Raw genomic sequence first — 21,227 nt, 5'->3', positions numbered from 1 at the left:
TCTTGTTAAAATGCGTCTTTGGGCCATTTTCACAGGAATACTACAACTCCCATGTAGCTTTGCGCGTCTGAAAAGGTGTAAGGACCCCGCCTGGAAGTTTCAAATTAATCATATACATATAAATTTCATATAGACTTTAAAGAACACACTTTATACATATATTAAGTATGGTGGCTATTCATTGTTTATCATTCCTGACATCACCGTGTTAAGCGAGTTTATAATTTTAAATTTGACACCGGCGAATACTTAGACTCTCCTGTCCGACTTTCCGAGCAGCGTATCATGGCGGCGCAGATGGCGGTAAATTCGGGTATGAATCACATTTCTTTCATTAAGTTAGTACTATGTGGTCGGTTTTATCAGTTGCAGGTAGTTTTTACCCTGCACATAAACACACACATGTTCGCTTCATGACGACAGGTTTGTCGCAGGTCGTGATTTGTCGCCATGGTGATGGTTCACTCAAGTTCAGGCACTCATGCTAGGCTAAATTACCCTAGCTTAAGCGTACACGTTAATGTACTGCTAATGTGGTTAAACAGGTGATTTAGTTGAAGGTGCAGACACGTTTTCAAACAGCGTTGATAACATTGGAGGTTCCCTAATGTCATAAGGACAACACGACACTTATCACATGAGCAGCAGATTAGTTTATTTTGTAGGAAACAAAACTGAAACTAACTGAGTGAAGTAGAGAAATGTTTGACATCGATGTGTTTGTTCATTGTGATGTTTTTATTTCTAAGGTTGTCAAGATACCAGATCTTTAAACGTCGATATGATACTACAAAAACCAGACTAAATCCATAACTGTTTCGATACCACAGCAACACATTACTTAAATACATTGATATGTTTCAGTACTGGAGAGTTGTCAATATTATCTGTGCTTTCTAAAAAGTAGGCAGGAGTTACAGCGAGCAATAAATGACCTTAGTGTTTCTTCTCCAGTGATAAACTTAAACCTACATACCCTTAACATGTGTATTTCATTAAAGGTGCACTATGGAGTTTTGGAAGTGAAATTTGAAAGTTGGAGATGTGAAACAATTCTATGATATAATTTCTGAAAGGAAAATGTTGGTTGCTGAACACTGTTTGGAGATAAAAAGCTGCCAGGAGAGTTATGGTTTCACTGTTGTGGACCCCCCCACCATAACTTCTTGCTGGGGATGTAACGATTCACTCAACTCACAATACGATATGATTCACGATACGATTCTCACACAATTTATTTTACAAAATGAAGACAAAGTATAAGATGACTGAAAAAGATTCCTTTCATGTTTTCATGAAAACACCAAAGCACCCAGTAATCTCTTTGGCTCTTGCGCTCGTTTGGGTGAGCGGGGCTGCAAACCCGCTTGTCAGTGGGGTTTGGCCTTAGTGTGGATTAAACGCTGCATCATGTTGGTCGTGCTGTTTGTGTAGTTCTCTGTCTTCTTGTAATATTTGCACACAGTTGTTGTCTCGTCTGTCATCTTCTCACCTCTTTCATTTTCTGTCATGGGGAAGCGAAAATGCTTCCACACCTCCAATTTAAAAGACAGTGGTGCGTCCTTAATTTCAAAATCTTGCTCTACAGCTGCTTACGCTCAAGATATTATTGTGATTATTTTTTCAGAGTACCCATGTAAACCTTGACTCCTTTGAATCAATTTTTAACTGCCTCACGATTAATATTTACATCCCTAGTTTTAACACACGGTTCATTTAGCAGACGTGTGCGTGTGTGTGTGTGTGTGAGACTGGCTGCAGTGCATGCTGGGTACTCTGACATCGAAGTAGAAGTGTGCGTTTAGGGGCTATATCTAGTTTTTGGACTGAACACAAAGCGCTCTTTAACAGAGTTCCTTTGTCTTAAGTTTGCAGCTACACACTACAGCAGGCTGTTACGCTGCTGATGATACATTTCTAATTGTGGTCACCATTAACCACCAGTTGGTACCTACATGATAAACACAGATATGGTGAGATGAAACAGAGAAAAAGTAATCCTACATAATGAAATACAGCATGCTTTATGTGAGATCCTGAACCGTGGGGTGTGATCCGAGCGGAGCATCCAACAGCATCCGGAGCTGCTGTTTGATCTCACAGAGAGACGCGGGAGGATTTTGATCAGTTGTACCAAAGAATCACAGATTAAATAAATAAATCACCTGGAGTGGTGCAGATCAGTTCTGTAGAGGTGTGATGAGGCATGAACTTCAACATTTCTCTCACCACCCTAGGAGCCAGTCTGTGGGGGCCGCTGAAGGAGTTGTGGGAGACGGTGGACGGGGCGGTGTTGAGGAGGCAGCCCGAGAGCGTCCACCTCCTGGACCTTCAGCTGAAGAAACACAAAGCCAACTTTCTCTCACTCTTCAAGAACCCCGTAAGACGCTGCGCATATACAAATATTGAAATAAGTGTTAGCTCATATCTGAATGTGACAGTATTCTACAAACTGGGACATTTATTTGTTATCGTCTTCCCTTTCAGCCAAAGAGTGCTGAGCAGAGAGAAAAGGTGCGTAAAGCGAGCACAGAAGGTATCCCCATCCAAGGTCAGCAGGGGTCTCGTCTTCTTCCAGAGCAGCTTCTCAAAGAGGCCTTCATCCTCAGTGATTTGTTTGATATTGGAGAATTGGCAGCTTTGGAGCTTCTGTTGGCAGGTAAACTAGACATGACGGACATGATAACACAACATATTTTGAAGATGTTATAGCTACAGCCAGCTAGTTTAATGAACTCAACCAGTTTCCTGAATATATGCTTCTGTCTCCAGGTGAGCAGCAGCAGCCACATTTTCCGGGTCTGACACGAGGACTAGTAGCCGTGCTGCTCTACTGGGATGGAAAGCGTTGTGTGGCAAACTCCCTGCGCACACTCATCCAGTCACGCCAGGGAAAGACCTTCACCCTGGACCTGAGGTAACAAGCTGCCTTGAAGTAATATTGAAGCACTAACATGTAAGGTTGTCAAAAGTTTGAATACTTCTGTACTTTTTGATACCACATGCTTTCGAATGATACAATCTTACAAAGGTTTTATACGTTTGGTAGTATTCTTTTAAGAACCAAAGCTTTATGGGAAAAACAACAAAAATCTACTATCAAATTTTCTAAAGAGAGAGGGACGTGTTGGTCAAGTGACATAGAGAGGAAGTGTAGAAAACCGTGTAACCATTAAGAACCTATAAAACAAGTCAGCGCCTTGAAAATTTCACGCTTCATTCCGTGTTCGCTGTGTGCTCTGTTTTGGTGTGTGTGTCTCTTTAAATGTAATGAACCCCCCCCCCCCCGAGTTTTCCCCGTAGACATCACTCCTCTGTAGTGAGAATAAAAATGGCGGACCTGCGAAAAAGTTTAGCTCTAGGCTCGGGGTGGAGTCCATGGGTGCAAGATACCAGGGGAGGGGAGGGCATTTTTTTTTTTTATACCAGAATCCCACTGTGACGTCACAAGGAGAGCAAATTTGAAACAGAGCATTTTTCTCTGTGTTGTAAGACTTATGCAGACCACAAACAAAGGACTAAGTCTTCTTTTTCTTTTATAGAAACAGGTATCGATATTGTTTTAGAAGTATCAAATTGAAGTTATAATTTTAGTTTCTAGACAGGTTCTGTTAATTGTCCGTATACTGACATAAATGCTCATCTTGTTGTTTCATTGTCTTACACCGTCTTGTTCTTGTTATTGAGCCGCCCTGTTGTCTGTTTTCTCACTCAGTGGGGAGCTGGTGGCTTACACGACATGTTTCACAGACGAACTGATGAGCCAAGGCTTAACCAAACGCATCCTCACCTTGGTGTCAGAGATAAGTGTGACGCGTGAGTTCGAACGCCTGCAGAAGGAGCGCGGCCTAGGAAACGAGAAGCACAGAAAGGAGGTAATGTGCTGTGAGTCATGTAGAAATTTTTATGAAAAGAATCTACAAACACAGACGTCGATTTAACTCTTGTCTCTTGTTCTCAGGTGTCAGACCTCATCAAAGAATGCAGACAGGCTCTGGCAGACAGCCTCTTCTCCTGGACCTGCCAATCACCGCTGACTAAAGATGACACGCTGGCTCTGATTGGCCACCTGGAGACGGTCACAGCTCAAGCTGACGGCTCATTGGACAGTGTGAACCTGGCCCTGGTGATGGCTCTGCTGTACTGCTTGGACGTCAGCTTCATAGAACAGGGAACAGAAGACAGAGAAGGTGAGATTATTTTAAAATATGGACTATATCTATCTCTTTAAATTCAGTAAAACCTCCTATTCCTGTTCACAGGGCGGCTCTTAGTTTCACTGTTATTGTTTTAAAGTTAGTGAAGTATTAACCCTATGTTGTGATATTTCAGATCTGCTCCAGGCTCTTCCGTTGCTGACTGAGAGGCAGTATGTGTCTGCGGTGCACAGTCGTCTGATGGACTGTCAGCCGTGGAAGCTTCCAGGCCTTCAGGCGGTGTGTCGCATGGCCTGGGCTCTTTCTCTGAGGGTCCTCTCTCAGCTACCACAGGGATCCGGTAAGGTCTCCTTAAATGACATCAAATATGCCTTCCAGTTGTTTGAAGGAAACCTTTTTAAGACTGAATTTAAGATTCAAGATAAGTGGAGCTCAAACATGGAGCCTTAATGTGAGATATTGTTGTATGTGTTCTTTGCAGCCCTGGTGGAGTTCACAGAGGGGGACGAGGCTCTAGCTGACTTGGCGCTGCTCGGAGATGTCTTCTTGTTTATGAAGGAGGGCATGCTGGGCTGTGAGAGTTTTTCCCAGGAGGAGTTTTACATCCGCCGCCTCCATTCACTAATCACAGACTTCCTGGCACTGATGCCGATGAAGGTGAGAGAGGCCAAAGGTGTCCACAATTAATACTTGAGTATCAGGTTGATTTGGAGGGACCACTATGGGTGTGAGGATACAGGATGTCGTCTGCTCTAATGGTTTTATTTCTATGTTTCTATTCCTTTTTCTGTCCTTGTAGGTGAAGCAGCTTCGTAACCGGGCTGATGAGGATGCTCGTCTGGTGCACATGTCGCTGCAGATGGACAGTGAGCTCCCAGCGTCATTACGCAAGGACTTAGACCACCTCATGACCCTTGTGAGCCTATTTTCAGAACACATTTACACACATACATACATGTATCATTAATCATAACCCCTTATTTATGTATTTATTTATGTAAAACAGAGCGTTTCTCACTGGTGCTTACTGCTACTAGGTTACAAAAGTGTCTATGAGAGTAAACAGCAGTTAAACTGTGTGTGGAAACATGCTGCGGGTAGTTTGTTTCAGTTTTTTTTTTACGGTGTTGTTTTGTGCTTTTCTTTTCCAGATAGGAGAGTTTTACAGTAAGGACTCTTTTGGGCTGGAGTTGGGTCTGGAGTTCTGGTGTCCCACAGAGTCCCTTCAGCACACCTCTCTGCAGGGATCCTACCTGGGAATGGCCCTGCAGAGGCCTCCACACAAACAGGTGAGAGCCGTTTCTGCACTCAGAGTTCAAATCACATACCTCTGAGAGTTGTATAGAAAAGTACAAAAATCCTGAAATGTTGAAGATGAATCGCTTTCTTTATTTCTGCAGGTGGTTTTGTCAAAGTTTGTGCGTCAGATGGGAGACCTTCTGCCCTCCACGCTCTACATCTCCTATCTGCGTATGCTGAAAGGCCTCGCTAACGGTCCTCAGTGTGCTCACTACTGCTTCAGCCTGTTGAAAACCAACGGAGCCACACACAGTAAGGGCAGACTGCTGTCATAACGTGAAAGCTTTTTTTAATCTCTGGGATTCAGTAAACATATTTTCAGATTGATTTATGATATTAGAACAAACATTTGATGTGCAGTTAAGCCTTGATCTGGATTGGGAATTTCCTCCATTAGAGTATTGGACTGTTTTTTTGTGGCTCTCTAGTTGGATTAATGTCTGTTTACATTACACTATACAAATTAGCCATATAGCCCTTTTCAGTCTGTTGTAATGCCGCAACTAAGCTCAGCTGTCATCACGTCTTTGTACATTGGTATTGATTCAGCGACGGCGTGATATTGGTGTGAAGCACGGCACAGCAGGAGCTCCACACACACACACACACACACACACACACACACACACACACACACACACACACACACACACACACACACACACACACACACACACACACACACACACACAGTCAGACATGTAGCACACACACAGACAGCGCTGCGGTATTGGAACATCAGACTCTGAAAGCCTTCAGCTGAATATTCTGTAGTATCTGAACGACTGCAAATTAACTTTCAGGTGACAACATCCAGGGAGTTTCCGGCAGCCCGGTGTCTTGGGAACATTTCTTTCACTCCCTCATGCTCTACCACGAGAACCTGCGACGAGACTTCCCAAATCCAGACGCTTCACAGTACCGACATCCGCCACTGAGGGGCATCACGCAGAGAGAGCTGGAGGGACTCACCTCATTTCTGGAGCTGCTCACCACCATTATTACCTGGGTATGAAACAACATTCACTACCTGGACAGCTTTTAAAAACATATATTTTTAAATGTTTTTATTAAAATGTATTTTTGGGCATGTCATGCCTTCACTGAGAGACAGGACTGTGGATGGAGTCAGAACTTAGAGAGAGAGAGAGAGAGAGAGAGAGAGAGAGAGAGAGAGGAACGACATGCAGGAAAGAAGCCACATGTCAGACTCAACCCCCAGCCTCCCCACTGACAGACTGTTGCCTCCTTACATGGTGGCTTGCGCACCAACCACTAGGTCACAAGCGCCTTGGTTTTATGCTTTTAATATGTCAAATATAAACACTATGAATGTGGAATATCACTTTAGGGCTGTCAGCATTAACAAATTAAGGTCATGCATTAGTTGCTTGTTATTTCATCTTGTTTGTCACACTGTGGTTAAGCCACCACTGCGTCTTCCTGCAGCCGCCATGATGGAAAATAGAGATACCGCAGCGGCTTTTTGAATAATTTATATCACTTAAAAAACTCCCTGACTGCCAAGTTGACGAGTCAAAAGTCATATCCACCTCGTGACATCAAACATTTTATTTTTCACCGTTCCTTTAAGCTGTTCGTTCGATCTGTTGGGAGTTTCTTTTTTCTGTCAAAGTAATTTTTTACCTCTGGAAGACGGTGTAGCAGGAGGTGAGGGGGGTGTGATGTAAACGCACGTCTACTGTTCAGGTTGCTTACGTTGTTCTTGACTAAATGCAATTTGATTTTTCCCCCAGAGTGAGAATGCTCGCCTGGCGTTGTGTGAGCATCCTCAGTGGACCCCGGTGGTTGTGATGTTGGGGCTGCTTCAGTGCAGCGTTCCTCCCGTTCTGAAGGCTGAGGTCCTGCACTGCCTGGCTGCGTTTGGGAAGTCGCCAGAGATCGCTGCTTCTCTCTGGCAGTCACTGGAGTACACACAGGTCAGCCTGCTTAATCCATCATTTCACCACAGAATCTGTGAAGGCATATAATCATTCCAGCTGTTATTGTTTGTTATTGTCTAGTGGTACATAATGTTTAGATTTAAAGTTTTGTACCTTTTTGTTCTTTCACCTCAGATCCTTCAGACAGTTAGAGCCCCAGGACAGAGACAGGCCGCTGGGATCGAGGTGAGTTTCTCTGTTTGATGGAGGTGATACTGGATTCTAATTACTCAACCTGCAGATTTATCTTGTTTTTAAGATTCATGATAGACAGATGAGAAGACTGTTACATTGCACTTGAGTCTGCCAGGATCCTCTTCTAGTTGGTTTGTAGTAACATTACTTTGACTGAACGGGATTATTTAAAAAACCAAATGTGTTGTGATGCAAAATAAAGAGGGAGCTCTCTCTCTTTTAATGTCACTTTTTGCTAAAATTATCAATTTGTAACAATCAGATCAAGTCAGGGCTGCATGGTGGTGCAGTGGTTAGTGCTGTTGTCTCACAGCGAGGAGGTTCCCCGTCTGTGAGGAGTCTCTCTGTGTGGAGTTTACATGTTCTCCTCGTGCATGTGTGGGTTCTCTCCGGGTACTCCGGCTTCCTCCCACAGTCCAAAGACATGCTCGTTAGGTATATAGCTATATGTCAGCCCTGTGATTGACTGGCAAACAGTCCAGGGTGTAACCCCGCCTCTCACCCAATGACAGCTGGAATTGGCTCCAGCCCCCTGCGACCCCAAAATGAGTGACTTAATCCCCTTCAAGTGAAATGTTTTCTGTCTTGAAGCTATATAACCATTTATGAGATAATCAGGTGAACATTTGCATCTCAAACTTTCTGATGATTACTTTGGCCCTCAGGTGGAGTTGAATGAGATCGAATCCAGCTGCGAGGAGTATCCCCTGACACGTGGCTTCTGTCATCTGACAAGCACATTGGTGGAGAGCAGCATGCCTGTCAATTTGGGGGCGGGGCTACGTGTGCCAGGCTTTCAGCCCTACCTGAACTTCCTTCGTGACTCTGTGTTCCTGCCCTTCCCGACCAGAGCGTACCGCCGCCCAGCAGAGAAGGTCAGCTACCATTTTCTGCTCTTTCTTTACATGATTAAAACGTGCAGCTGCTCCGTGCATGTGCACCCTTTGCATTAAAAATGTATTTGTTAATGTCTTTGCTGTTTACTCCTCTGCCGTCCCTCAGTGGGAGGTCGCAGATGCTGTGCTGGAGGTGTTCCACAAGCTGCTGCGGGACTACGAGCCCCAGCCGTCAGACTTCGTACAGGAGATGGTGGAGCTGCAGGGGGAGCAGGTCCCTGCTCACAAGCCCCCCGGCCACAGCATCATGTTCCACCTACTTAACGACTCACCCATGCTGGCGCTCTGCCTCAGCCTGCTGGAGGAGGGTGTACGCCAGCTGGACACCTACGCACCCTTCCCTGGTGAGAGAACATATGCTGCTGCTGCTCTCGGAGAATGAGAGTGTGTATGTGTGTGACGGCTCTGACGCCACGCTTTGTTATTCTCCCCCTGCAGGTAAGAAGCACTTGGAGTCGGCCGTGCTTCACTGCCTGTGCCTGCTGGACTTGGCTCTGCAGAAGGAGGTGATGTACATGGACCTCCTCAGGGAGAGCCAGTCCTCCCTGCTGGTGTCCCCCTTGGAGCAGCTCCTCCAGGGGGTCAGTCCTCAAACTCGAAGAGCCGATCACATCGTCAATATTGCAAGGTATGAGACTAAAGTTGTGAGTAAAATGTGTTAACTTATTGTAAATGATATATAAGAAAAATAACGCCTTTTAAAGGATAATTCTTTTAAAGAATAGTTAGGACTAAATGACGGTGTGCCTTTGCAGGTATCTGTACCACAGCAGCTCCAACCCGGAGGCTGCTTTCCAGAGTGCAAAGATCCTGCGTCATATCGCCAACTACCCCAACATTCAGAACCGGCTGGTGGGAGATTTCACGCATGACCAGGTACACGAGTCTCAAGTTTCATACAAGATAGAAAGAGAGCAACCACTATAACTATAATGTATTAAATTAAGAGATGCACCGATCTGATCCTGATATCGGATAGCTAGATCGGTTATCTGTGACAATCAGTATCTATGTTTGAATGTAATGCTTCTTGAATGACAGGAAGTTTCTTGTTATAAGTCCAGGTGTGTTTGATTGACTTCCATGATGTGTTAAACTGTAGTTGTGTTTAAGAACGGTCTCCTTCTCTGTGCTGCAGACTGTGAGTGACAAACTCATGGCGGGCTTTGTGGAGTGTCTGGATAACGAAGAGGCGGAGGAGGGAGCAGAGAGAGAAGACGGTGAGAGGAGGACATACAGTGTAATCTGTAAAATCTCCTGCAGTAGATTCAAACTCTTCTTTTTTTAACCCTGTTCAAGTTTTAAAAAAATGTGCACTTTTAATTCCAAATTTCCAGACTCTGACCCACAAAATAAGGTTTCGAGAATCCGACATGAAACTCAGATCCACATGCTGAACCTGCTCATCACCTCTTTGGAGCTGAAGACCCCCAACCTGGCCCTCTATCTTCTGGGTTATGAAGTCAAGAAGCCGGTGTCCACTACCAACCTGCAGGACCCGGGTCAGACAAAGCTCCAACTGTTTGGATGTTTATTTTTGTGTCTTTTTCTAGCAATATTACTGTTTAGATGGAAAAGATCAGGTCAACCAGAGAGTAATATCAGTCTATTCATGTTACAGGTGTGTTGGGGTGTCCACGGAGTTGCCTGCACGCTATTCTGAGTCTGCTGCAGAGAGGCACTGAGAAGAGATCAGGACCTGTACTCACACAGCAGGCGCCACACCTGGCCGAGCTCTGCTACCAGGTACACTTCATCCTCTACTCCAGACTGCCAGAAATCTCCATGACAGGATGATCAGTCAGGGTAGCACAAAAGATTCTTCTATGTTTTAAAGTGGGTTTCATGTGTTTCTTGGATTGTTTTCCTCTCTCAGGTGATCTACCAGCTGTGTGCCTGCCCGGATACATCAGGACCCACCATGCGCTATTTGAGGACCAGCCAGGACTTCCTGTTCTCTCACCTGCAGCACCTCCCCTTCATCCTGTCCAGTGAGTACAGAGTCCCTGAAGATATCTTAGCATGACCCACATTGTGTACGGCAAGCAGTCACTTCTCTGCACAAAGCGTGCTTAAAGAAAATGGGGGTTGACTGTTCCTTGTGGCGTTCAGGTTTAGTAGAATAAACTAGAAAGGTACCAGAGGATGTGAGCAGCACGACTCTCTGCAAATCTGTCTCTGGCTGTGGTTCTTTACTTCACAACAACCAACGTTGCCTTAGGTTGAGAGCTCAACTACTGTGCTGGTAGCTAGCATGATTATGAACTGCACATGGAGAAAACACATGATACTAAAAGAGCTACATAGCTTCACACAAACGGGGGGCACTGCTTGCCTAGTGGTGAGTTTGCGGGCCCCATGTACAGAGGCTGTTCCTCTTGAAGCTGGAAGCCTAGGTTCAGATCTAACCTGTGGCTCCTTTCTCTCATGTCACTCCCCCTGATTTCAGACTCTTAACAACTTTCCTGTCCTCTAAAAAAAGGGTTACAGCTGCACATAAACTGAATGTTGTGCTCTTTGCTTACGTCTAACATACTGGTGCGACTTATATTCTGGATTTTACGTTAATTACAATGCTGTGTGAAGTATTCAGCTGATACTCAGTTTTTATCTGCCTTAGATCAGGCCTTTGTGTTGACTTTACACAACAAGCGTGATCACTCCACTTTCATCTAAGGCGATGAGTCTGCGTCACCTCATCCATCAGGGATCAGCGGGTTTCCCTTTTGTTTCCGACTGTTCGATAAGCAGAAAGGGTTTTATGATGTCATAGAAAAACCCTCAATTTGAACAAAGTGAACCATCGGATTAGAGGAGGTCATCTCCAAAGGCAGCAGGAGGAGGATTTATCAGTTCCTGGTATTCAAGTTCAGATTATTAATATCCTAATACAATTTTGAATATCACTATTCTATTGATACCGATCAATGCGTAATAGGAACAATACAACTTGATTGCCTGAGTCAAAGTTGGCAACATGAGAGAAAGAGAGTGCACAGCAGGGGGCAGGAAGGCTGATAGTGTAGCTTAGTCTAGTTCTCTCATACTGAGGCTCTCTGTACATCCATGACACACAGAAGGAAAAAGGGAGCTTACTCAAACAATGACAACATTCTGAGTACATGACCACAAAAAGACAAGAAACATAAAAAGCAGAAAAGACAGCCCACTTGATGTCTTTTAACGTCTCTTAACCATGGTAGAGTAGCAGCGTACAAGGAGCCTTCATCAGTGTACACAGCAGAATCAAGACAAAGATCCCAAAACGGCATGCTTGCTCTGTTGTCTATTTTATGGGAAACAGATTTCAAAAAAAAATTTACAATCTAAATCCTGATGATGATGATGATAGTTAGGATTGTTTTGATGCTGATGAGAACTCCTAAGAACGGCTGTAGATGTTGTTGATGACGATATATTAACTTCAATTATTTAAAAACAAAAGTGTTCTGCCTCTGGTCACTTCCTGTCAGCACCTGTGCTCTGCCTCTGACTGGTCACTTCCTGTCGGTACCTGTGCTCTGCCTCTGACTGGTCACTTCCTGTCGGTACCTGTGTGTCCAGTCGGACTTAAAGCTGTTCGTTTGCACTTCCTGACGTTCTTTCCTCCTCTCTACATCCTCTATTGTGTTGTTCTTACTCTCTGATGTGCGTCGCTTTAGATAAAAGCATCTGATGCAGAAAAACCCCTGAATGTTTTGATAAAAATAAGATGCATGTTCGTTTCCTCATTACCTCAATTTTACGTTTTCTGCTTCCTTAAGGCAATCAGATCGCCGCCCTGTCCCAGATGTCTTGGCTCATGAAAACAGCTGCGATCGAGCTGAGAGTGACCTCACTGAACCGCCAGCGTTCACACACACAGCGTCTCGTCAGCCTCCTGTTGGACGACCAGCCACACACCCAACATTCAGGTATTTCTATGAATGTGCAATCTACACCAATTATTGAAGGAAAGGAATACATTCTGGCCCAATTGTTTTTGGTTTAAACATTGTGAGAAGTTCTGTTGGCCAAAGCCTGCCTGTAAACTGTAAAGTAATAATCACACTCCCTCGCATGCAAACTCAAAAGTCCAAACATCATGACCACCAACACATATCATTCATGCTCTAACTTGTTTTGCACCAGATGGAGAAACTGGCATGGAGGAGGAAACCAGATCAGTCAGTGGATTCCTGCATTTTGACACTGTTTCTAAAGGTTTGTGCAAACTTACAGTAATATAATCAATATTAAGTTCATTATCATTCTAGCTGTCATATGATGCTCAGGTTCTGTTAAAATAATCCCAGACTCATATTGACCTCTCACCTCGTCTGTTTGATATCAACAGTGCGCAGGAAGTTGCTGAGTGTGCTGGACGCCATCGACTTCAGCCAGGACATGCCCGAGCTGCTGCAGCTGGACTTCTTTGAGCGCGCTCAGATCGAGCAGGTGATCTCAAACTGTGAGCACGTGAACGAGCAAGGACACACCGTGTGCAACGTTAAGGTGGGCCTCCAGGTTGAGGATGTGATCGTCTCTGTTGTGTCAGCTTTGTTTTTGTGTTCAATCATCCACTGATATGTTTTGTTTTCCACACAGTTGCTGCATAGAGTGCTGGTCGCTGAGGTGAATGCACTGCAGGGGATGGCAGCCATCGGACAGAGGCCCTTGTTAATGGAGGTGAGTGAATCAATCACCCAATCAGAGGCCGTCATGCAGTGAGCTGAAAGCCTGCAATGGTTTCAGTCTGTATTTTCTTGTTTTCTTGTAGGAGGTGAACTCCATCCTGCAGCAGGTGGTCGAACGTAATCGTGTCCGAAGAAGTCTGAGTGCGAAGCGACACGCACTGCGGTCATGGAGGAGCCTCGTGGAGACGCTGCTGACGGCGTGCCCTTCAGATCTCATACCTGCAGACGACAGACAGCTCATCATCAGAGACCTGCTGCTGGACCTGCACGATAAGGTTTGTTATGCCGAGGGTGAACTAAGCTCAGCAGTAATGTCCATCCATGCATTATTACTGTATTTAGTGTTATTCAAATGAGCTGCGTCATCTTTAAAAAACAGAAAAGGTCAAATTAAAAAGTAGTTTTGGTTCTGTAAATCAAAGCAGAGAAAATCCGAAAAAAAAGTCTGAGTCCTTTAAGAGCTTTCACACATACATAACATGTCAAGTTAATCATAATACTAAATGTTGTCCAGGTGTTATCCGAGGATGCAGCAGGAGAACTGATGCCAATCGTTGCTGGGGCAGTCTTCACCCTGACAGCTCACCTCAGCCAATCAGTCCTGTCAGAGCAGCAGCAGGGGGCGGGACTAGAGGCCTCGTCCGGCTTTGCCTCCATCGCCAACTCAGCCTTGCACCTGATTCTACGCAAGCTGCTGGACTTTATCCTGAGTACTGGTGAGGGACTTAAAAAAAACTACTTTTATTACATAGACTATGGAGAAATGTGATTCTTGCGGATTCATCTTAATTCCAGGCACCACAAGTCCTACAGCTACATCACTGTTTCACACTGTTGTTGGATAAACCATGCTCTGGTTACATTTTATAATATGATCTTTTTTTTTTTTTTAAATCAAGGAGGTGGATACCAGCGTCTACGTGCTCACTTGTACGGCTCCTTGCTTTACTACCTTCAGATGGCTCAGAAACCCGATGAGCCAGACACTCTGCAGACAGGTTCGACACAGAAACATGAACACAGAGTCCAGTCAAAGTCTGTAAGAAGTTTCTGTTTAAGAAAGCTTTGCATCTCTTTTTCTCTCCAGCCGGGAAGGCGATGTGGGAGCGTCTCACAGCTCCTGAAGATGGTTTCTCCAAACTGCAGAGAGAAAACCTCGCCATCATCGAGAGCTACGGAAAGTCTCTGATGGAGGTGGTGTGCCGGGACGCCTGTGACGGCCATGAAATTAGCAGGGTGAGGGCCACATTGTGTTAAGCATATTGAAAGATTTAATGCCATTCTTGGACTAAACAATCGATCCTAAGAAATGTAAAATCAGAGAACTTAATCATGAATATTGAAAACAAATAATCCAGATATCCAGGCTCTTATCTCATCCTTGTCTCCTCTCCTCGTGTGTCAGATGTTAGCTCTGGCGGTGCTGGACCGGATCCTGTCCATAGACCGTCAGAACCAGTGGCTCGTTTACGTCTGTAACAGTGGTTACCTGCGAACGCTGGTGGAGAGCCTGAGGCAGGATGATGTCGCCCTGCAGAGCCTTCTCACCCCTCAACCCCCCCTCCTCAAACCGCTCTACATCTACGAGAGCAAGATGGTGAGATGTGCGCTTTAATCTCTCACACACAGAGCTGAATAGTGGGAGTAACCTCTGCCCTAAAGCCTGTTAGAGCGGGAGAATCACGGTACAAACTCTGCTTTGTGTGTTCAGGCTTTGCTGACTCGTGTTGCAAAGACGGGGCAGGGAGCCGTGGAGCTGCTGCGCTGTGGTCTGGTGGCTCAGCTGATCGAGTGTCAGGTGTTTGACATGGTGCCTGACAGTGACGCACACAGGTATGGACTGAAATGACAGGAATGCTTTTTCATTTTTAAGTTATTATGATTGTTTAATGACTGCATTGGTGCGAATATAAGAGAGAGATTAAAAAAAAGTAGAGCCAGCTGTCAGTCACAGCTGCAGTGCCACGGGGGAGACACCAGGGGGAGACAAGGTCATTGTCCAGAGCAAAGTGGGTGAAAAGTAGGTCAAGTTTAAGTTCAATGTTAAGATAATGGTTGCTGCATTTTTGTCCACCTTTTAAGACTAATAGGTTAGTGGACAATCTGCGCCTGCTTATGCCTACAATGTCTTAACCAGAGCTTAGCTAATGCCCAAAAAATCCCACCCGACCTTACCAGAGCTCATCATGTTGAGCCGGCCTGGCCCCGCACGTCCCATTAACTGTATTTATTGACCGGAGCCAGATTTAACCCAGACATTTATCAATAAGTTTTAAACGATTCTGAGTCTGAATTACATGATTCATAGATCCTAATGAGTGCAACAAGGAAGCACGTATTACATAGCAAAACAGTGTGTTTATAAGGATCCAGAGGAACACGGATTTAAATATGAAAGACCCGGGTCAGGCCGGTCTCAACCTCTCAAGCTCTTGCAGAGAATCTCACCTCTCCTAATCAGACACAGAGAGGGACGTCTTACTGTAAGTCCATGTAACAAGGAGCTACAAAATCATGAGTCAAACTTATTGACACTGGAGTTGTGTTGTCACACACAAGGATGAAAGTGCTGAGTGTATAAAGAGGTGAGGTGCCTGTGTGGGAAAATGTGAACTCAATAGATGTCCCACTGTCGGCAACCGCCACAGGTATACCATCATTTAGTGGGAAATACTGAAATGTGACAATTATATCTTAAATGTGTTGAAAACATTTTTACAAACCAATAACTTCATGTGTATTATTCAAGGTGATTGTGTTTATATTATTTTTAAGAACAAGATGTAATCGTCAAAAAATCAGTTTGTCTTGAAATGGAGTGGGTCTGATAATCAGGGTCGTCTTCTATTTTGGCCCTTGTGGTTATAAACTATCCCCGGACTACTTCTTCTTTTTAGTAAATTCTAAGCTTGCGTCTGCTCCCTCTTTGTCCTCAGGGTGATGAGGGACGCATCAGGTTTCATCCCGAGCCCTCTGGACCGCTACAGACAGATTCTCTTACCCACCTTGAGGCTCTTTCAGGTGATCCTGACCTCCACCACCATGAACCACCAGCAGGGGGCAGCACAGGTAAGCAAACAAGCTTTGACCTCCTTTTTTTGGCATTTAGGTTTTTTCTTTTTTAATCAGTAACTGATGATATGTGAAACACAAAAACGTTAAATCCTCAAAAGCCAGGATGTTATTACTGATTCTATAATTTAATGTATAATGTCTCATGTCCCTATAATGACTGCGTGTGCGTGTGCAGGTCCTCCAGTGGCTGATAGTCCACGCAGACACCATTCAGGCCCTGCTGCGCTGTCAGGAGCTCAGTATGGGAGCTTTGCAGGAGCTCTCTTTGCTTACAGGCATCATCAGCAAGACGGCTCTGCCAGGTATATTATTGAACAATCACTGCTTCTTGGTTTACACTTTCATATTTCATATTTGATTTATTTCATTTCATATTTGATTTATTTGCTCAATTCAGTGTATGGTTTCAACACCATAATACACAACAAAAATGATTCTCTCATATTGTATAGAGGGTATGCAACTGACGCCACAGTATGTGGAAGACTGTGGTTATATGCACGGAGGCTACGTAGAAGCTGCATAGGTGTTCAGCCTGAATGCAGCGAGAACAAAACCAAACCTTCCGAGGGATGTTGAGGTTAAGCCTAAAATCAGCGTCATCACTGTCACAAAGAAGGTTCTCTTTTTACCTGGATAGATCACAGCGTTTCACACACAAAGTCGATACCTGGACAGGCTGCCCGGGTATATTTCCCAACCTTTGTTTAAAAATGAATCCATAAAATTGCCGGCACATGCGTAAGAGAGCGAGAGACACACCCAAGAAAGAGAGAGAGAAAAGTCTGCTGACTGCACATCCCTCCTGTAAATGCAACGATGGAAAAAAACTGAGTTTTTAGGCTGCTGTTTTAATATTTCTCTGAAGCTGTGATCGTTGTCATACACATCATACGTGCATCATCAATGAGCGCGGGTCACCTGATGTGACAACGTAAAATAGAGTGAAACATTTCAAAACGCATGTAATGTAATTGAGCGTCTTTGGAATACTGCTGGTGAATATTACAGAATTAAGGCCCATGTGTGGATAAGTGAATAGAAGGGGAACGGAGTAAAGATGAGCAGATGAAGTCCTGCTTCCTGCAGAATTTGCTTTTTAGAATCGGGTACATTTAGATTTCAGGAAACCTGATTTCTGGTCATGAGTCGATGTCCACAGACAGCTTTGTCTTTGGTATATTTGAGGAATCTGTTCCTTATAATTCCTGATATAATGTCCTTATAATTTAAGCAGATTTGTTCTACTTCTGTTTATTTGTCCTTCCCCTGCTGAAAACAACCATGTTTTAGACTGTTTTACCACTCAGTTTAACAAAGGGAGCGTGCCCTGGCAGGATAGGGGCTTCAGTGCATACCCTCTATTAAATCTACATTTTGACATGATGTGGACTCTGAATGGTTGGTGTTGTTTTTGTGCTTCTCTTGTCTCTCAGGCGTCCTTGAGATGGGCGGGGAGGTGAACGGTGCGGCACTCCTGGAGTTCCAGGGACACATCAACAGATTCCAAGTGAGACAGCTGCCATGGTTTTAGATCCACACAGTGTTAATGCCTCTTGTTTAATTAATTCATGTTTATTGGTATATGGAGAAGTAAACTGATGCCACACACTGCAGCATTTATAGCCTAAACTAATTTGCAATACCGTCCCTAGATTTTATTGTTATTGTCTTCTGTATCCCTGCCAATGCACACCCAGTCCAGCGTGTGAATGTGCAGACAGTGATACGTCTCTCCTTTTTTTTTAGCGCCTCTGTCTGTCCCTGCTGGGCCGTCTGGCGGGGAGTGAGCGTGAGAGGTTGCTGAAGCAGGCGGAGATCGCTGCACCGGGAGACTCTGCAGAAAGACGGGAGGAGATGGAGGTCTCCATGCAGCAGGTCTGGAAAAAAAACAATCTTTAAATGGAGAATACTTAGTGAGGTGGAGAGGCCTTTTGTGGTTTGTTAGATTCTCTGTGCCTAAAACGTAATGTTACCTTCACATATTCCAGCAAAGGATGGGATGAGGAAAGCATGTGAAGTCTAATCTCCATAGTCATGATTATTCATCAGCCCTCCTCTGTTCTGTGAGTGACCTGAGAGGTGCTGTCCTCTGTGTCCAGGTGTGTGCTAACATCATGGAGTACTGCCAGACCCTGCTGCTGCAGAGCTCGGCTCAGGCTCAGTTCAGCATCTGCCTCTTCAGCCCGTCAGGCAGCGAGCCAGCGGGCCGGGACGGAGGACGAGCAGGTCGGTGTTATTCTGCATGTACTCGAAGGAATTTGACTCCTGTGACTGTCAGTTCTTTCCATTGTCTTATACCTGAGATATGTGACTACTCTACTCTGTGTTTATTGATTAGATTGATTAGAAGTTAGCTTTTTATCATCAGCAGCTCTTCCAAGTAACCACGACTCATCTGTTTTTTATTTTTATTTTAGACTTGTCATCCACTCTGCCCTCCATGGCTTACTCGCGGGCCCCCAGCCTGGGTCTGGTCCTGTACCTGCTGAAGAACAGCGCTGCAGATTTCTTCCGCTTCCACCAGAGTCACAGACAGAGCCTGGGCAAGCTGCAGAGCCTGGACCAGCTTCCTCCCGAGGAGCTCAAGGAGGTAATGAGTGATGAATATACGCAACACATCTCTTTGTGCACAGCAGTGTAGTAACTAAGAGCAAACTGCGTTCTCTCTTCTTAAATTCATGAACGCCATGTCCTCGTAAGGTCATGCACGTTGTTCCTTATCAGCCTAGAAAAACGCCACTATAATTCTAATGTGATGGCGTTACAGGGCCGTGTGCAACGCAGAGGTCATACAGGGCTGAAGAAAAAAGTAGAGAAGGCATGAAGGCCCAAATTAAAATTAAAGAAAAGTTTCTGGTTATCTGCTTGAGTGTTGGTAGATTCTCGTCTTAACAACATATCTCAGGTTAGAACATTTTGGTGAAGGTCAGAATCTGTTTGAGACATTGAGTCATTTTTTGTTGCCCTTCTAACCGACATCTTCTTTCTAGCTGTGCCAAGGCCTGGTGTCGGGCCCAGGAGGGGTGGAGAAGATCCCCTCGGTCCAGAGGAACTTGCTGGCCAAGAGACGGCTGGTCCAGCTCATTAACAACAGAGCCAAGCTGCTGTCCCTCTGCTCCTGTATCCTTTGTTCTGCTGCAGGATCAGTTTCAGTCACAGCGGCTTCAAGAGGAGAAAGAAAAATCTACTTTTAGAAAAATGTTCTCACCACACTATGTCTGTCTTTGGGATAGAAAACCATTTAGAATTTCTGTTACACACCTTGACCTCCCTCTTCTTCAGATGTTATCGAGACGTGTTTGTTTGTGTTGTGGCGCCACCTGGAGTACTACCTGTTGCATTGTACTCCCACCGACCCAAAAGACCTGTTGCCTGGAGCTGGTTTATTCAGATCACGGCTCACAGATGGTGAGATACGTTCACGTCTTAGCCACGATTAGATTCAGATCATTTTTATCATAACAAGTGAAAAAGCATCACGTTACCCCGACTGCTTCAAACACCTTCAAGCTTTATAAGACCTTACTTCTTTCATGTTAAATTCAAACCAGATCACAGGTCCTTGAATGATACTAAAATGGAGTTTAGACTAGGGTTGACACACTACAGGAATTTTAAAGATGGGCACCTTCATGTTGTCAGCCTATGAAACCTTTAGAGCAGCTTTGCTTCATTAGCAGATCAAAAGAACTCCTTATTTATCTGAAACTGGCGTCAGTAAATTCCCTAAATCAGCCTCTGCCTAACACAGTTTTTTATAAGCTGCTGTCTTCTGATTGGCTAGCTCTCTGGACACCCTATAGGGGGCAGAATGCTGCAGGGCTGCTCTCAACTGCTGGGAGAAGAGAGCTTATGTAAGAAGTTTTTAACAGCTCACATAGAGGCTTGAAGCCGTCTCATGTAATTTTCAGTTTCCATGGATTAATTCCTCTCCAACATAACCGAGATTGTGTCGTTTCAAACGTGGTATCGAACATTTTGAAAACCTACGTTGAAACTGACTTGATATCACTGTGACTCTTCTGACTTGGATCTGAGTGAATTTAGCTGGACTCTAAATGATGAAATTTAAATATATTTTTTCTTCAGACTCGTTTGGTGGGCTGCAAGCAAGTGGAGGCCGGGGTCTCAGTCTGTCCCGAGTCAGCCAGCAAGACCTGGACCTGGTAAGTACAGGATGTAAACTGGCAGCCTGCTGTCTGCATCCTGCACACACTGCATAATGCTGCTTACACTTTGCATGCTGCTCTTTTGGGTGTGCCTTCATCAGCTGTATCTGTGTGCGTTTATGTGCGATGAACTAAACTATCTGTGACCATTCTGTTTTGTTTTTTCTGTGCAGCTGAAGGGCGACATGGCTGCGGGTTTCGGAGAGGCTCTGCAGAAGAAGCTGCTGGAGGTGGAGGGTCAGTACAGCCAGGTCCGCTCCAGATACACCTTCATCCAGGCCCTGGTTCGCAGGATCCGCGGCCTGCTTCGACAGCCCAAAAGCTGAGACACACACACAAACTCAAAGACTGACCAAAATGGAATCGCTCCGTTTTCATGAATTGGATGAAATCGTCTGCCAAGCAAAACCAGAAAACCATCGAGGACTCTTTAACTCTTTGTCACACAGCACTCTTTTCTACCGACCGGTCGAAGCTCTTTAGTACTTTTGGACTTTGATGCCCTGAAAACGTGTTTTGCTTTCTGTGTGATCATTCCTAATTATGTTTGACAAACGCTGTGCAAGAAGTGTTCCTCGATGAAATTTTTTTTACTCATTCAGAGGATTCAATGTTCTTTTGTTTGGACTGCTTTCTCTCTCTCTCTTTTTTTGGGTGAAAATAAACGTTTCCTAAATCTGTTAAGAGCTCGTCTAGTTTAAGTAAATCAACGAACAAAGCACCTGAATGTAAACCAGCGGCTAACAGAGGCTGTGCTGTTGCTTATTAAATACAAGACGGGCGGCTGTCTGACAGAGATAGTCTCCAGCTGTGA

The 21,227-nt window shown here is 44.7% G+C and overlaps 1 protein-coding gene across 1 annotated transcript; it reads left to right on the top strand.

Annotated features, from left to right (window-relative positions):
* Positions 1–234: 234 nt before the first annotated feature.
* nup205 (nucleoporin 205) lies at positions 235–21,097 on the top strand. The gene is made up of 42 exons (XM_065956572.1): positions 235–313; positions 2,238–2,380; positions 2,488–2,659; positions 2,773–2,917; positions 3,716–3,875; positions 3,962–4,190; positions 4,333–4,497; positions 4,639–4,814; positions 4,957–5,073; positions 5,309–5,446; positions 5,558–5,708; positions 6,260–6,465; positions 7,214–7,396; positions 7,535–7,585; positions 8,260–8,469; positions 8,597–8,834; positions 8,929–9,118; positions 9,246–9,366; positions 9,629–9,710; positions 9,828–9,992; positions 10,112–10,236; positions 10,367–10,481; positions 12,255–12,404; positions 12,622–12,693; positions 12,827–12,984; positions 13,078–13,158; positions 13,250–13,441; positions 13,681–13,882; positions 14,066–14,164; positions 14,254–14,402; positions 14,572–14,763; positions 14,878–14,999; positions 16,103–16,235; positions 16,417–16,543; positions 17,678–17,751; positions 17,991–18,119; positions 18,344–18,470; positions 18,662–18,834; positions 19,235–19,364; positions 19,527–19,652; positions 20,334–20,410; positions 20,587–21,097. The coding sequence occupies exons 1-42, from the start codon at positions 286–288 to the stop codon at positions 20,737–20,739; spliced, it is 5,976 nt and encodes a 1,991-aa protein (XP_065812644.1). The 5' UTR covers positions 235–285; the 3' UTR covers positions 20,740–21,097.
* Positions 21,098–21,227: the final 130 nt, after the last annotated feature.

The sequence above is a fragment of the Labrus bergylta genome, chromosome 7 (genome assembly GCF_963930695.1).
Source record: "Labrus bergylta chromosome 7, fLabBer1.1, whole genome shotgun sequence".
NCBI classification, from domain to species: domain Eukaryota; kingdom Metazoa; phylum Chordata; class Actinopteri; order Labriformes; family Labridae; genus Labrus; species Labrus bergylta.
Note: the sequence above shows the minus strand (reverse complement) of the source record. Positions and strands in the feature narration are given on the sequence as shown.

Bases quoted from the DNA above. Each gene is read 5' to 3' on its own strand.
- nup205 (XM_065956572.1), top strand. From the start codon at position 286: ATGGCGGCGCAGATGGCGGTAAATTCGG. The intron at 13,442-13,680 runs GTTTGTTATGCC...AATGTTGTCCAG, and splicing joins TGCTGGACCTGCACGATAAG to GTGTTATCCGAGGATGCAGC. The intron at 17,752-17,990 runs GTGAGACAGCTG...CTTTTTTTTTAG, and splicing joins GACACATCAACAGATTCCAA to CGCCTCTGTCTGTCCCTGCT.